We start from the raw sequence: 16,748 nt of genomic DNA, 5'->3' as shown, positions 1-16,748 counted from the left end.
CACAAGGCGACCTCATCGCCCTGCCTGGAACTGGGGCCCCGTCCTCGGTTGAATTGGTTAGAACTTGTGGTCTTAGGTCAAGGAGGAGACATCATCCCTGTCTCAGGGTGTGCTGGACAGGGCTAGGTGCCTGCCACACGAGCACCCTTCTTTTCTTTCCTTTTTAAATTAAAAAAATCTTTTTTTTTTTTTTTTGAGACAGAGTTTTGCTCTGTCCCCCAGGCTAGAGTGCAGTGGCGTGATCTTGGTTCACCGCAAGCTCCGCCTCACAGGTTCACACCATTCTCCTGCCTCAGCCTCCCGAGTAGCTGGAACTACAGGTGCCCACCACCATGCCCGGCTAAATTTTTGTATTTTTAGTAGACGCGAGGTTTCACCATGTTAGCCAGGATGCTCTCAATCTCCTGACCTCGTGATCTACCCGCCTCGGCCTCCCAAAGTGCTGGGATTACAGGCGTGAGCCACCACACCCGGCAAAAAAACCTGTTTTTTATGTGTGTTCATTTGGAGACAGGGTTTCACTCTCTCACCCAGGCTGGAGTGCAGTGGTGCAATCATGGCTCGCTGCAGCCTGGACCTCCCTGGGCTCAGGTGATTCTCCCAACTCAGCCTCCCCAGTAGCTGGGATTACAGACATGTGCCACGACACCCAGCTAATGTTGTACTTTTAGTAGAGACGGGGTTTCACCATGGTGGTCAGGCTGGTCTCAAACTCCTGACCTCATGATCACCCACCTCAGCCTCCCAAAGTGTTGGGATTACAAGCATGATCCCTTGTGCCCGGCCCATCTTAACCACTTTTTTTTTTTTTGAGACGGAGTCTCACTCTGTCGCCCAGGCCGGAGTGCAGTGGCACGATCTTGGCTCACTGCAAGCTCTGCCTCCCGGGTTCACGCCATTCTCCTGCCTCAGCCTCCCAAGTAGCTGGGACTACAGGTGCCTGCCACCCAGCTAATTTTTGTATTTTTCATAGAGACAGGGTTTCACCGTGTTAGCCAGGATGGTCTCGATCTCCTGACCTTGTGATCCACCTGCCTTGGCCTCCCAAAGTGCTGGGATTACAGGTATGAGCCACCGCGCCCGGCCCATCTTAACCACTTTTAACTGCGTAGTTCAGTGGCATTAAGCACATTCACACAGTTGTGCAACCACCACCACCACCATCCATCTCCAGAACATTCTCAATTTCCCAAACTGAAACTCTGGCCACACACCCTCCCAGCCAGTGGCACACACCATCCTACAATTCTAGGGACCTCTTATAAATGAGATCAGGCAGTATTTGTCCTTTTGTGTCTGGCTTATTTCACTGAGCATAACGTCTGTGTTGGGTGTTGTAGCCTGTGTCAGAACTTCCTTCCTTCCTTTTTTTTTTTTTTTTTTTAAGACAAGAGTCTTGCTCTGTCACCCAGGCTGGAGTGCAGTGACGCAATCTCCGCTCTCTGCAGCCTCCGCCTTCCGAGTTCCAGCGATTCTCCTGCCTCAGTCTCCCATGTAGCCTGGATTACAGGCGTGTGCCACCACACTCGGCTAATTTTTCTGTATTTTTAGTAGAGATGGGATTTCACCATGTTGGCCAGACTGGTCTTGAACTCCTGACCTCAGGTGAAACCACCCCCGCCCCCCCCCCAACTTACCAAGCCTCCCAAAGTGCTGAGATTACAGGCGTGAGCCACTATACTCAGCGAGAATTTCCTTCCTTTTAAAGGCTGAATAATGTTCCAGTGTATGGATACACCATCTTTTGTTTACCTGTTCTTCCATCCATGGACGCTTGGGTTGATTCCACCTTTTGGCTGTGGCGAATAACGCTGCTATGAACATGGACATGCAAATAATCTCTTTGAGGTCCCGCTTTTTTTTTTTTTTTTCTGAGACAGAGTTTTTCTTTCCGTTACCCAGGCTGGAGTGCAGTGGCGTGATTTCCACTCACTGCAACCTCCGCCTCCCAGGGTTCAAGCGCTTCTCCTGCCTCAGCCTCAGTAGCTGGGACTACAGGTGTGCGCCACAACTCCCAGCTAATTTTTGTATTTTTAGTAGAAACAGAGTTTCACCACGTTGGCCAGGCTGGACTTGAACTACTCCTGGCCTCAAGTGATCCGCCTGCCTCGGCCTCCCCAAGTGCTGAGATTACAGGCGTGAGGTGCCGCGCCTGGCCATCCTGCTTTCGGTTATTTTGGTGATACACCCAAAAGTGGAAGTGCCTGGGTCCTATGGTGATTCCGTTTATCTTCTGGAGGGGGAACCATCACACAGTTTTTTTGTTTTTTATTTATTTTTATTTTTTTTTGAGACGGAGTCTTGCTCTGTCGCCCAGGCCGGAGTACAGTGGCACGATCTTGGCTCACTGCAAGCTCTGCCTCCCGGGTTCACGCCATTCTCCTGCCTCAGCCTCCCAAGTAGCTGGGACTACAGGTGCCCGCCACCATGCCCAGCTAACTTTTGTATTTTTCGTACAGACAGGGTTTCACTGTGTTAGCCAGGATGGTCTCGATCTTCTGACCTCGTGATCGGCCTGCCTCGGCCTCCCAAAGTGCTGGGATTACAGGCGTGAGCCGCCGTGCCCAGCCTATTTTTGTATTTTTAGTAGAGATGGGGTTACTCCCGTTGGCCAGGCTGGTCTCAAACCCCTGACCTCAAGTGATCCGCCCTCTGCGGCCTCCCAAAGTGTTGGGATTACAGGCGTGAGCCACCACTCCTGGCCAATCCTACTGATTTAAATGGGTTGGTGTAACTGATTGCAATTCTGACATACAGGCTTCAAGGAGCAAAGTGCCAACTGCCCTTACAGGGCCTTCTGAGAGAGTATTTTACCTTAACTTTGATTTTGTGGACAGCAGTTTAGAACCACACTGTCTGAGCACAAACCCAAGCTCTGTCTTTTACTGTGTGACCTTGGGCAAGTTTTTTTTTTTTTTTTTTTGAGATGGAGCCTCGCTCTGTTGCCAGACTGGAGTGCAGTGGCTCTCGATCTCGGCTCACCACAACCTCCACCTCCCAGGTTCAAGGGATTCTCCTGCCTCATCCTCCTGAGTAGCTGGGACTACAGGTGCTTGCCACCATGCCCGGCTAATTTTTGTATTTTTAGTAGAGACGGGGTTTCACTATGTTGGCCGGGCTATTCTCGAACTCCTGACCTCGTGATCCGCCCACCTTGGCCTCCAATGTGCTGGGATTCCAGAAGTGAGCCACTGCACCTGGCCTTCCTTTTTCTTTTTTAAAGGTTAAAGTAGGTTTCTTGTGGTCTGTTCAATAAAAGAACATATTTTATAATCCATTTCAGTGATGCTGGTGTTTTTTTGTTTGTTTGTTTGTTTTTAGACAGATTTAGCTCTTGTTGCCCAGGCTGGATGGTGCAATCTCATCTCACTGCAACCTCCGCCTCCCAGGTTCAAGCGATTCTCCTGCCTCAGCCTCCCAAGTAGCTGAGACTACACGTGCCTGCCACCACATCTGGCTAATTTTTGTATTTTTAGTAGAGACAGGGTTTCACCATGTTGGCCAGGATGGTCTCCAACTCCTGACCTCAGGTGATCCACCTGCCTTGGCCTCCCAAAGTGTTGGGATTACAGGCGTGAGCCACTGAGCCTGGCCAAAATTTCAGTCTTTTTAATGGCAGTGTAGTACTACATTGTGTATATACACCACATTTTCTTTATTCATTCAAACATTGATGAGCACTTAGGTTGATTCCATATTTTGGCTACTGTGAATAGTATGCTAATAAATATGACAGCATCTTTTTTTTTTTTTTTTCCCTGAAACAGAGTCTTGTTCTGTCGCCCAGGCTGGAGTGCAGTGGTGCAATCTTGGCTCACTGCAACCTCTGCCTCTTGGGTTCAAGCGATTCTTCTGCCTCAGCCTCCCGAGTAGCTGGGATTACAGGCATGCACCACCACGTCCGGCTATCATTTACTTAAGAGGATTTATAACCAGTTTTTCTTTTTCTTTTGAGACAGAGTCTAATTCTGTCACCCAGGCTGGAGTGTAGTGATGTGATCACAGCTCACTGCAGCCTTCACCTCCCGGACTCAAGCAATCCTCCTACAAGTAGCCTCACAAGTAGCTGAGATCACAGGTGTGTGCCACCATGACCACCTAAGTTTTAAATTTATTTTGTAAAGGTAAGGTCTCATTTTATTGCTCAGGCTGGTCTCAAACTCCTGGGCTCAGGTAATCCTTCTTGCTCAGCCTCCCAATGTGCTGGGATTACAGGTTTGAGCCACCACATCTGGCTTTTTTGTCCTCTTTCTTCTTCTTCTTTTTTTTTTTTCTTGAGATGGAGTCTTGCTCCTCTGTCCCCAGGCTGGAGAGCAGAGGCGCAATCTCGGCTCACTGCAACCTCCGACTCCCAGGTTCAAGCAATTCTCCTGCCTCAGCCTCCCAAGTAGGTGGGATTGCAGGAGCCTGCCACCACGCCCGGCTAACTTTTGTATTTTTAGTAGACACGGAGTTTCACCATGTTGGCCAGGATGGTCTTGATCTCTTGACCTCGTGATCCGCCTGCCTCGGTCTCCCAAAGTGCTGGGATTACAGGCTTGAGCCACTGCGCCCTTCTTTTAAAAATAAAGACAGGAGGCTGGGCACAGTGGCTCACGCCTGTAAACACAGCACTTTGGGAGGCTGAGACGGGCGGATCACGAGGTCAGGAGATCGAGACCATCTTGGCTAACACAGTGAAATCCCGTCTCTACCAAAAATACAAAAAAATTAGCCGGGCGTGGTGGCGGGAGCCTGTAGTCCCAGCTACTCAGGAGGCTGAGGCAGGAGAATGGCATGAACCCGGCAGGCGGAGCTTGCAGTCAGTCGAGATTGCACCACTGAACTCCAGCCCAGGTGACAGAGTGAGACTCCATCTCAAGAAAAAAATAAAATAAAATAAAGACAGGAATCTCACTATGTTCCCCAAGGGGGTCTCAAACTCCTGACCTGAAGCGATCCTCCCGCCATGGCCTCTGAAACTGATTACGGGTGTGAGCCACTGTGCCCAGCATGAACGGTTTTTCTAATGCACTCGTGTTTCTTCTTTGCAGTTCTTCTTTGGGGCCTCTGAGGAAACAAGAGGCCGGGCACGGTGGCTCACGTCTGTAATCCCAGCACTTTGGGTAACCAAGGTGGGCAGATCATCTGAGGTCAGGAGTTCAAGACCAGACTGATCAACACGGCAAAACTCTCTATTAAAAAGAAAAAAAAAGCCAGGTGTGGTGGCGGGTGCCTGTAATCCCAGCTACTCAGGAGGCTGAGGCAGGAGAATCTCTTGAATCCGGTATGGGGAGGTTGCAGTGAACTTAGATCCAGCCACTGCACTCCAGCCTGGATGAGAGTGAGACTTCATCTCAAAAAAAAAAAAAAAAAAAAAAGTAGAAATAGGAACTTCTCTTCTGTCAATTTCTCTTCTTTCGTTTTGTAGAGACAAAGTCTTCCTCTGTCACTCAGGCTGGAGTGCAGTGGTGCGATCACAGCTCACTGCAGCCTTGCCCCACTCAACCTAAGTTATCTTCTCACCTCAGCCTCCTGAGTAGCTGGGACTACAGGCGGACACCACCATGCCTGGATAATTTTTTTTTTTTTTGTAGACACGGTGTCTCACTACATTGTCCAGGCTGATGTCAGACTCCTGGCCTCAAGTGCTCCTCCTGCCTCAGCCTCCCAGTGTGCTGGGATTACAAGTGTGAACTACCATGCCTAGCCTCCCTGTCAACTTCTCAAAGTGCTTATTCAGCAGACACACTAGCATTTCCTTTTCTGTTTTCACTTTTTTTTTTTTTTTTTGAGACAGTCTCGCTCTGTCGCCCAGGTTGGAGTGCAGTGGTGCGATCTCGGCTCACTGCAACCTCTCTGCATTCGGGGTTCAAGCAATTCTCCTGCCTCAGCCTCCCAAGTAGCTGGGATTACAGGCGTGCACCACCACACCAGGCCAGAAATATGCTTTGAAAACTGACCTTTGTAGGACTTTTTTGTAGAGCCTAGGCTGCTCTTGAACGGCTGGGCTCAAGCGATCCTCCTACCTCAGCATCCCAAAGTGCTAGTATTACATGCGTGAGCCACTATGACCCGCCCCAAGTGCTTCCTGCCCCAGATTACCAAAGAAGGCAAGAAGGGGCGGGAACTGATGTCTGAGGGCTCTGAGGCAGATTCGCCACATGAGGGGTTGCAACAACAGGCCCCTGCGCATGCCAGTGTCTACAAGTATGTGGTGTAGAATTTTAGCTGAGGCTTAGAGAAGGCTGGGCAGGTGCCAGGCTCAGCTGACCAGGCCACTTTGTGCATTGAGGAACTGCAAGAGTTTAGAACCCTCTGGCCACATGGAGCACAGCGTGGGTGGAAGCAGAGAAACCAAGGAGTTGACCATGCTGGTCTAGGCCAGCCATGAGGCTGAGGCTGGTGCAGGTGAAGGTCAAGGGTGGAGAGACAGGTGATGGGTTGAGGGGATATTTAGGAAGGAGAATGAGTGGGTGAGCGGGGATTGGCTGGTGTGGCCTGATGGAAAGGGATGGCGGCTGACATGGACTCCTTGTAGGCCAGTGGCCACTTGTGAGGTGGGGACACAGAAGCAGAATCAGACATGGGTGGATCGGGAGGAGCTGGGCTCTGGACACCTCATTCATATTAATGCTCCAGCAGGTAAGAACTGTCTCTTTTTTTTTTTGAGTCAGAGTCTTGCTGTGTCACGCAGGCTGGAGTGCAGTGGCATGATCTTGGCTTATTGCAACCTCCACCTCCCAGGTTCAAGCGATTCTCCTGCCTCAGCCTCCTGAGTTGCTGGGATTACAGGCATGCACCACCATGCCCGGCTAATTTTTGTATTTTTAGTAGAGATGGGGGTTTCACCATGTTGGCCAGGCTGGTCTCGAACTTCTTGCCTCAAGTGATCTGCCCACCTTGGCCTCCCAAAGTGCTGACATTATAGGCTTGAGCCACAAGCCATGACCAAGAACTGTCTTATTTCAGTAGAAATCTTTGAGACCATGACAGAAACTAGAATCCAAGTGTGCTGTTGACCAAAACATTGGTGAGGAATCAAGAAGAGGTTCTGGCCGGGCACAGTGGCTCACACCCTATAATCCCAGCAATTTAGGAGACTGAAGTGGGAGGATCCCTTGAGCTCAGGAGTTCAAGATCAGCCTGGACAAGACAGTGAGACCCTGTCTCTATTCAAACATACAGAAACTGGGCCAGTACTTTGGGATGCTGAGGCGGGCAGATCACTTGAGGTCAGGAGTTCAAGACCAGCCTGGCCAACATGGCAAAACCCCGTCTCTATTAAAAATACAAAAAATTAGCTGGGCATGGTGGCACGTGCCTGTAATCCCAGCTACATGGGAGGCTGAGGCAGGAAAATCACTTGAGCCCGAGGCAGAGGTTGCAGTGAGCCAAGATTATACCACTGTGCTCACGCCTGGGCGACTGAGCAAGACTCCACCTCAAAAAAAAAAAAAAAAAAAAAAAGAAGACGGGATCTGCCCACCTCAGCCTCCCAAAGTGCTAGGATTACAGGCATGAGCCACCGCACCTGGCCCAAAAAGTGGCTCTTAAAATGGCCAGGCAGCCGGGTGTGGTGGCTCATGCCTGTAATCCCAGCACTTTGGGAAGCTGTGGTGGGTGGCACCAGGTCAGGAGTTTGAGACCAGCCTGGCCAACATGGAAAAGCCCCGCCTCTACTAAAAATACAAAAATTAGCTGGGCGTGGTGGCGGGTGCCTATAACCCCAGCTACTTGGGAGGCTGAGGCAGGAGAATCACTTGATCCTGGGGGGAAGAAGTTGCAAGTGAGCTGAGATTGCATCACTTCATTCCAGCCTGGGCAAAAGAGCAAAACTCTGTCTCAAAAATATATATATACAAAAATAAAAAATAAAAAAATAATAAAATGGCCAGGTGACCTCACCAGCTTGGGGAATCTTTTCTTTTTTTTTTTTTTGAGACGGAGTCTCACTCTGTCGCCCAGGTTGGAGTGCAGTGGTGCAATCTCGGCTCACTGCAAGCTCCGCCTTCCGGGTTCACGCCATTCTCCTGCCTCAGCCTCTCCGAGTAGCTGGGACTACAGGCGCCCGCCACCACGCCCGGCTAATTTTTTGTATTTTTAGTAGAGACGGGGTTTCACTGTGGTCTCGATCTCCTGACCTCGTGATCCGCCCGCCTCGGCCTCCCAAAGTGCTGGGATTACAAGTGTGAGCCACCGCGCCCGGCTAGCTTGGGGAATCTCTTAACACCACCCTTCCCTCCCCCACTGCCAAGGGTAATAGCAGCAGTTCAGGCTGTTATATGTTTGGGGTGTGTCCTGACAAAGCTTTCTCTAAATGTGATGTACAAGTGACGGTCCAGAACACATATCGAGGATCCAGTGTGTGTCCAAAATGGCATCTTGCTGGACATTTGCTTCACTGTGCAGCCTGCTGTTCTATCCTCAACAATGTTCTCAAGATCTTTCCATGTTTAATTAGATCCCTGTCATTTAAAAAATTATTTTATGATGTTCCAGTACTGTTGCTGCCTAACAGCTTAGTGGCTTAAAACAATGTGTTTATGAGCTCTCATGGTTTCTATGGGTCAGGAATGTGGGAAGGGCTCAGCTCGGTGGTACGGGCTTAGGGTCTCTGATGCAGCTGGTAACAGCTGAGGACTAGGACTGGGGCAGCCATTGCTTTCTCTTCCCACGGTCTTGGTGGACTTATAGCATGGGCTTGGTTGGGCTTCCTCACAAAATGGCAGGCTCCAGGAAGTCAGGCTGTTATATGGCAGCTGGTGATTCAAAAGTGTGTGAGCAAGCAAGGCGGAAGCTGTGCTTTCTATGACCTACTCTTAGTAGTTACATGATGTCACTTCCACTGAACTCTGTTGGTTACCAGTGAGTGCCAAGTCCACCCAAACTCCAGGGAAGGAAAAGGAGACTCCATGACTTGATGGAAGCAAGACTCTAAGAGAGGCCGGGCATGGTGGCTCACACCTGTAATCCCAGCACTTTGGGAGGATGGGGCAGGTGGATCACCTGAGGTCAGGAGTTTGAGACCAGCCTGGCCAACATGGCAAAACCACGTCTCTACTGAAAATACAAAAATTAGCTGGGCGTGGATGCACGCCTGTTGTCCCAGCTACTTGGGAGGCTATGGTGCCTCTGTACTCCAGCTGCGCGACAGGGCGAGACTCTGTCTCAAAAGAAAACAAAAAGACTCTAAGAGAGCCAGTCTAGATGGCTGGATGGGAAAGCGCGTGACCCCCTGCCACATATGATGTCCCATATTATTCTTCCTACCCCCTCCTAATCCAGGCCATGTCAGGTCCCATCATGCCCTGACCATCCGGCGTTTCAGCTTTAAGGTCTTGCTCACTTGTGTCTTGTGGAAGCCTCTCCTGACTCCTGGGGACACACTGACCTGCCCGCCATTGCTTAGTCCACCACCTGGTTTCAGGGGCCATTTCAAACTTCAAGTCTCAGGGTCCTTGCTCCAGACCCCAGAGCAGGTGGCAGCCCCTGAGGAGTCTCATGCCTCCCAAACCTGAGCTCAGATCTGTGTAGCCTTAGGCCAGTGGCTCAACCTCCCCGAGTTCCACTTGTGTCATCTGGGAAACGGGAATGAAGTACCCTAGCCCTTGGGGTTGTTGGGAGAAGGGCACTGGCCAGTGGGACTGAGAGACGAAAGGCCTGTGAGAGGGGCAGGTGCGAAGAGCAAAGGTCAGGAAGGGCAGCAGCCAGCCAGCAGCTGTCACCAGGTTACATGGGTAGAGGCCCCTGGCTTGGGGCCACTGCCACATGGGGACCAAGCTGGTTCCAGGCCCTCAGGCCAAAGCCGATGTCTGAGACCTGAGTCAGACGGGCCTGCAGCCCGGACCACTCATCTGCACCACAGCTAACATGTCCCCGTGTCCCCATGACATGGGTTTTGCACAGGTGAACACTCAAAGTTATTTCTGTAGGCTCCCCTCATTTTTTTTCTTAAAAATTTTTTTCCTTAAAAAAATTTTTTTTTCTTTTTTTTGAGACAGGGTCTTACTTTGTCTCCCAGGCTGGAGTGCGGTGGTGGGATCACAGCTCACTGCAGCCTCGAACTCCTGGGCTCAAGTGATCCTCCTGCCTCAACCTCCCAAGTAGCTGAGACTACAGATGTGCACCACTGTGCCTGGCTAATTTAATTTTTTTATTTTTGTTGAGATGTGGGGGTCTCCATGTTGTCTAGGATAGTCTCAAACTCCTGGCCTCAAGCAATCTTCACAATCTTCCTATTTCAGCCTCCCAAAGTGCTGGGATTATGGATATGAGCCAACATGCCCAGACTAAGGGACTTATTTTTAAATTGGCCTCATCCTGAAAACCATGAAATCATAGGTTTGGTGAGTTGGTTTCCCATAAACGTTAAAATAAATACTGGCTGGGAGTGGTGGCTCACACCTGTAATCCCAGCACTGTGGGAGGCCAATGTGGGCAGACTGCTTGAGCCCAGGGGTTTGAGACCAGCCTGGGCAACATGGTAAAATCCTGTCTCTACTCAAAATACAATAAAATCAGCCAGATATGGTGGTGCATGCCTGTAATCCCAGCTACTCAAAAGGCTGAGGTGGCAGAATTGCTTGAGCCCAGGAGGCGGAGGTTGCAGTGAGATCGTGTCACTATACTCCAGCCTGGGCGACAGAGCAAGACCCTGTCTCAAAAATAAATAAATAAATAAATAAAAAATTCTAATCTATTAAAATAAAGCCAAAGCTATTGAAACAAACGAAATGTGGATTTTCCCAAATGCTGGAATCAGGATCTTGGCAAATCCTCTCCCTAAAAGCAACAATAAAGCTAAACGGAATTGTCCAGAGAAACCATCCCAGGACTGTGAAGATCTTGGCCAAAGGCGTTCACCCAGTGAGGAAGTGTTTATTCCAGAAAAACCACTGAGTGGCAGGGAAGAGCAGCGGGAGGTGATTTTTGCCTGGGGCTGCTCCTGGCCTGGGCCCCCAGCTCCAGCCAGGCCATGAAAATCAGCGGCCTCACTGCTGGAGGGCCTCACTGCTGGAAGCTGCAGGGATCTCGGTGTGGAGTGAACCGGGAGGAGAGGGCCAAGGTCATCAGCTGGCCTAAGGATGAGACCCCAATTGGGCAACAGATTGGTAAACTAGCCAGAAATGGAAAAGGAGTTCCAGAGACAGAGACTGCCCCAGCTGGCCCCAGGTATCCCTAGCGGTTTGGGAGGCCACGCGCAAGCGCAAGACAGCACATATACCCTGGAGAGAGCCTGATGCACGTCTCCCTGCCCAAGAGAGCTGAAGTGTGTGCCCTGATAGGAACCACAGGCAGAAAGCAAAGGTAGGGCCAGCCTGCAGACTGCCCGGGCAGAGGCGCTGACTCAGCATTTGGGCACAAGTTCTGACCAACCACCAACTGACGTCTCAGCTTGGCTGACCCCGGGGTGACTCCTTCTAAATAAAAATGAGAATTGGGCCAGGCGTGGTGGCTTACGCCTGTAATCACAGCATTTTGGGAGGCAGAGGCGGGCAGATCACTTGAGCCCAGGAGTTCAAGACCACCATGGGCAACATGGAGAAACCCTGACTCTACCAAAAAAAAAAAAAAATTAGCTGGGTGCGGTGGCACAAGCCTGTAGTTCCGGCTGCTCAGGAGGCTGAGGTGGGAGGATGGCTTGAGGCCAGAAGACTGTAGTGAGCTGAGATTGCACCACTGCAGTCCAGCATCAGTGACGGTGCAAGACCTTGTCTCCGAGGGGAAACATAAAAGAAAGAAAGAAAAGAAAAACAAGAATTAAGAACAAAACAAGGCCAGGCACAGTAGCTCACGCCATTACCAGCACTTTGGGAGGCCAAGGTGGGCAAATCACCTGAGGTCAGGAGTTCGAGACCAGCCTGGCCAACATGGTAAAACCCCATCTTTACTAAAAATACAAAAATTAGCTGGGCATGGGGGTGGGTGCCTGTAATCCCAGCTACTCCAGAGGCTGAGGCAGGGGAATCGCTTGAACCCGGGAGGCGGAGGCTGAAATGAGTCAAGATCATGCCACTGCACTCCAGCCTGGGCGACAGTGAGAGACTCCATCTCAAAAACATAACAAAATTAAAAACAAATAAATAAAAATACAATGTCTACTTTCTGACAACAAAAGCTTGCCAGACATGTGAAGAAACAGGAAAGTGTGACCTACGCTGAGGACAAAAAGGAGTCAACAGAACCTTTCTGTGGAGGAATGGGTCCGGATGTTGGACCTAAAGCCTTCAAAGCAGCTACTAAAAATAGGTTCAAGCTGGGCTGGGCTGGGCGGTGCACGTCTGTGGTCCCAGACACACTGGAGGCTGAAGAGGGAGGATCATCTGAGCTCTGGAAGTTGAGCTACGATCACACGACTGCACTCCAGCCTGGGCAACAGAGCAATACCCTGTCTCGATTAAAAAAAAATAGAGAGGCTGAGGCAGGAGGATCACTTGAGCTCAGGAGTTCAGACTACCAGCCTGGGCAACAAAGCAAAACATTATCTCTGCAAAAAAACAACAACAAAAAAATTAGCCGAGTGTGCTGGTGTGCACCTGTGGTCCCAGCTACTTAGGGGGCTGAGGCAGGAGGATCACTTGAGCCCAGGAGGTCAAGGCTGTTGTGAACCGTGATGACACCACTGCACTCTAGCTTGGGTGACAGAGCAAGACTTTGTCTCAATCAAAAACAAAAAAGAAGGTTCAGAGAGCGAGAAGAAACCATATTTCAAGAATTAAAGCCAAGTATGACAACAATGACCCACTAATAATGGCTCTTAATGAACACACAAAAATGGTAAGAATTCAAATTGGTTAGGCACAGTGGTTGACATCTATAATCTCAGCACTTTGAAAGGCTGAGGCGGGTGGACTGCTTGAACCCAGGAGTTTGACACCAGCCTGGGCAACATTACAAAACCCTGTCTGCACCAAAAACAAAAACAAAAATTACCTGGGCGTAGTGGCGTGCACCTGTAATCCCAGCTACTCAGGAGGCTGAGATGGGAGTATTGCTTGAGCCCAGGAAGCAGAGGTTGCAATGAGCCGAGACTGAACCACTGCACTCCAGCCAAGACTTACTGTAAAAAACTCAAAGCAGGGTGGCTCATGCCTGTAATTCCAGCACTTTGGGAGGCCAAGGTGGGTGGATCACTTGAGGTCAGGAGTTTGAGACCAGCCTGGCCAACATGGTGACACCCTGCCTCTACTAAAAATACAAAAATTAGCAGCTAGGCACAGTGGCTCATGCCTGTAATCCTTGCACTTTGGGAGGCCGAGGTGGGTGGATCACCTGAGGTCAGGAGTTTGAGACGAAACTGGCTAACATGATGAAACCCATTTCTACTAAAAATACAAAAAATTAGCTGGGCGTGGTGGCGCACCCCTGTAATCCCAGCTACTCAGGAGGCTGAGGCAGCAGAATCACTTGAACCCGGGAGGCTGAGGTTGCAGTGAACTGAGATCATGCCACTGCACTCCAGCCTGGGTGCAGAGACTTTGTCTCAAAAACAAAACAAAAAAACAAAAACTCAAATTATGTTCTGGATTTGAAAGGGAGCAGGCAGCTCCATCCCTTCCCTCACTGAACACCTGGGCTCCCATTATGCCCTGAGCTTCCTGCATCATGGCCCTGGGAGCTCTATGTGGCGTGTGCCCATTTCTGGGAGGGTCTCCCCAACCCAGGCTTGGCCACGGGCAGGGTATGGACGGAGCTGCCTGCTCCTTGCACTGGAGGTCTCAGCTGAACAAATGCTGGAGACCTGCAGTGGCAAAGGCCACATGTGTGACCAGACAAGTCCTCCTCCCCTGCCGGGGCCTCAGTATCCTCCTCTGTGAAATGGGCCCCATGGGTTCTGGTGCCAGGAGAAGGACAGGGACCTGGACATGAGGTGGCCCCCACCACTCCTGCTGGCAGAAACCCCGGGAGCCAGGCACAAGTCCACCTGCAGGCAAGGCTGTGCGTTTTGTTGTTGGTTTAATTTATTACTGTTTGACATCCAGTGACACTGACATACCCTCGCCGGGCCCCCGGCGAGTCTGACCTGTCCAATAAAATACAGTACGAGGAGTGGACGGTGACGCACATGCATCCACACTTAACTACAGTGACTCCAAACTGCGGCGCAACAGTACTGCCAGCAAAGGAAAAGAAAAACAGGTATCGTGTGTTCCCCAATTCGGAATTCTCTCTCTCTCTCTTTTAGACAGTTAATGCTGTTACAAATGCTACTGATGCCAGGACAGGGCCAGTCACAAACAGTCCTACAGCTTCTCTGCTGTATAAATATGGAAGATTCTTTTGTTTATACAGTTTTACTCCAAGTCTGAAACTACGTCTGCTGCTACCCGTTACTGCTAAGGCCTATGCCATCTCGGCTCTGGAACGAGGGGCTTGGGGTCGAGACTGGAATGTCGGAGCTCAGTCTTCTTCGCTGCCACTTCCTGAGCGGTCCTGGAGAGGGGACAGGAGGAGAGAGTGTGCGTTGGCCACCTCTGTCAGGGCACCTTACCAGGGACCTGCCAAGCTTTAAATAAACTTGCTCAAGAAAACACTGATGCGGGCCGGGCGCAGTGGCTTACGCCTGTAATCCCAGCACTCTGGGAGGCCAAGGCGGGCGGATCAGGAGGTCAGGAGATCGAGACCATCCTGGCTAACACGGTGAAACCCCGTCTCTACTAAAAATACAAAAAATTAGCCAGGTGCGGTGGCGGGTGCCTGTAGTCCCAGCTACTCGGGAGGTTGAGGCAGGAGAATGGCACGAACCCAGGAGGCGGAGCTTGCAGTGAGCCAAGATCGCGCCACTGCACTCCAGACTGGGCGACAGAGGGAGACTCCATCTCAAAAAAAAAAAAAGAAAACACTGATGCCAGCAACAGAAGCCACCGCAGCCATAGCCACCCCCAAACTTCATGTTTCTCTATAGGACCAGTCCCTGTGACCACACTCGGCCCTCTCAGGACACTCAAGGCTCCACGTGCCTTCCCTGTTCTGTCCCATGTCACCTGCCTGGCCCTTGGCCCCTGACCTACAGCTTCCAAACCATCTTGGTTCTTCCTGACTGTGAAGGATCTTTGCTCTTTCATATATACATATGAGATATATATAATATATATATAATATATATTATATAATATATATGATATATCATATCATATATATTATATATATATATATATTGCTCCGTTGCCCAGGCTGGAGGGCAGTGGTGCTATCACGGCTCACTGCAGCCTCGACCTCCCAGGCTCGAGTGAGCCTCCTGCCTCAGTTTCCCAAAGTGCTGGGATTACAGGTGTGAGCCACTGGACCTGGCCTCATAAAACCTTTTTAAACAGCCTGGCATGGGTCATAAAACACCCTGCTCTGGATTGGGCAAGAGAGACAGCATCACAGCCCAGACCCTCCTGCCTGACACAGGGGCCTCCCCTCCCCATGAGGACTTCATGAATGTCCTCAAAGGTCACGTGCCTCTTTTGTCAGACTAATTCCCAGGCACTGAAATTTGCTGCTTCTGTGATGACAAAATGGCATTCACTGGGCTTCAGCGGGAGCCAGGCCCTGAGTGGGGGCAGCCCCCTAATCCATGCAGCCTCCTTGCTTTGCAAAAGAGGAAATGAAGCTTGAGAAGCAAAGTGACCTGCCAGGTCCCATAGCCAGGAAGGGCCAGAGACAGAGGTGAAGATTATTTAAAGCCAGCAAGTGGATCTTCTCAGGCTCCCCACTGCCCCCCAAAAACTATCCACTGTGGGCTTGGCGTTTCTGCCCATTCTCTATGCCACTAAGGAGACAGGGCACTGTCTGGTGGGTCCCCAATCCTAGCACCTCCCACCCAACCCTGATCAAGCCCTGGCCTGCACGGCCTCAGCCCAGGAGCCCTGGTGCCCTGGGACCGCCTGCTGCCTGTTCTGAGATCTCACATGTCCCCCAGTCTCCAGACATCCACGGGTACTGAGAGCTGGTTCCAGGCTCACACAGGCTTGGCTCTCAGTGGCAGCCCTGCCACATACTGGCTGTGTGACCTGGGGTCAGCCATGGCAGGTCAAGCCTCAGTTTTCCCACCTGCAGCGTGGGGGAGTGGGAGCACCGCCCCACAGGGCTGTCCCATCAGGGCCCTGGGATGCCTCCTGCCACACGTCAGCCCTGCCTGCTTAGGGGCCCGGCCTCACCTCCTCTTGTTCCTCCTCACTGTCATCGTCACTCACGACTGGCTTGGCTCGGGACCCTCGGCTCGGCCGCCGCCGGCCGCCCTTCAGCCGGTCCTGTGCCTTCTCCTTTCGGCCAAGCTTGATCTTCACTTTGACGGACCGAGCTGGAGGGGACCCGGAGGGAATGACAGCCTTGAGCTCTGGGAATGCAGCACCCCCACAGCAAGGGGAGTCTGGGAGCCTGGAGGGCTGTGAAAAGCTGGGGCCTTGGGGGCTCTCGGGCCAGCGTGAACCCCGGCATCCTGAACCCCCCCAGGACTCACATTCAGATTCGGAGCCTTCCTCCTCGCCCTCTTCCTCCTCCTCACTCTCCTCGCCTTCACTGTCATCCTCCTTCTCGATTTTCTGCCGCACGCTGGTGAAGACCGACTGCAAGACGATGGAGTCTTCATAGATCTGGGAAGAGACACCAGGAGCTTGAGTGGATGGGCCCGACTGGAGGGCTGCCTGCCTGGCCCTGGCCCCAGCCCCAGCCCCAGCCCTGTGTTGCCCCTGGACAGCTGATGAGTGGCCAATGGGAGCCTCAGTGGGTCGGGGCTTCAGCCCACCCAAGGTGGAAGGCCCTCTCCATAACCTTCCTCC

The 16,748-nt window shown here is 51.4% G+C and overlaps 1 protein-coding gene across 18 annotated transcripts in view; it reads right to left on the bottom strand.

The window, feature by feature from the left end:
• Positions 1 to 13,921: 13,921 nt before the first annotated feature.
• SMARCA4 (SWI/SNF related, matrix associated, actin dependent regulator of chromatin, subfamily a, member 4) overlaps positions 13,922 to 16,748 on the bottom strand; it is a 102,705-nt gene continuing 99,878 nt past the window's right edge. For all 18 annotated transcript variants that reach the window (XM_058424824.1, XM_032169698.2, XM_032169696.2 and 15 more), the window contains 3 exons: positions 16,430 to 16,562; positions 16,128 to 16,270; positions 13,922 to 14,415 (listed from right to left, as the gene is read on the bottom strand). In XM_058424824.1, the coding sequence (XP_058280807.1) occupies positions 14,383 to 14,415; positions 16,128 to 16,270; positions 16,430 to 16,562 (309 nt within the window). In that variant the 3' untranslated portion in view covers positions 13,922 to 14,382. The remainder of the gene's footprint in view (positions 14,416 to 16,127; positions 16,271 to 16,429; positions 16,563 to 16,748) is intronic.

The sequence above is a fragment of the Hylobates moloch genome, unplaced genomic scaffold (genome assembly GCF_009828535.3).
Source record: "Hylobates moloch isolate HMO894 unplaced genomic scaffold, HMol_V3 SCAFFOLD_12, whole genome shotgun sequence".
NCBI classification, from domain to species: Eukaryota; Metazoa; Chordata; class Mammalia; order Primates; family Hylobatidae; genus Hylobates; species Hylobates moloch.
This window is presented reverse-complemented; position numbering and strand designations above follow the sequence as displayed.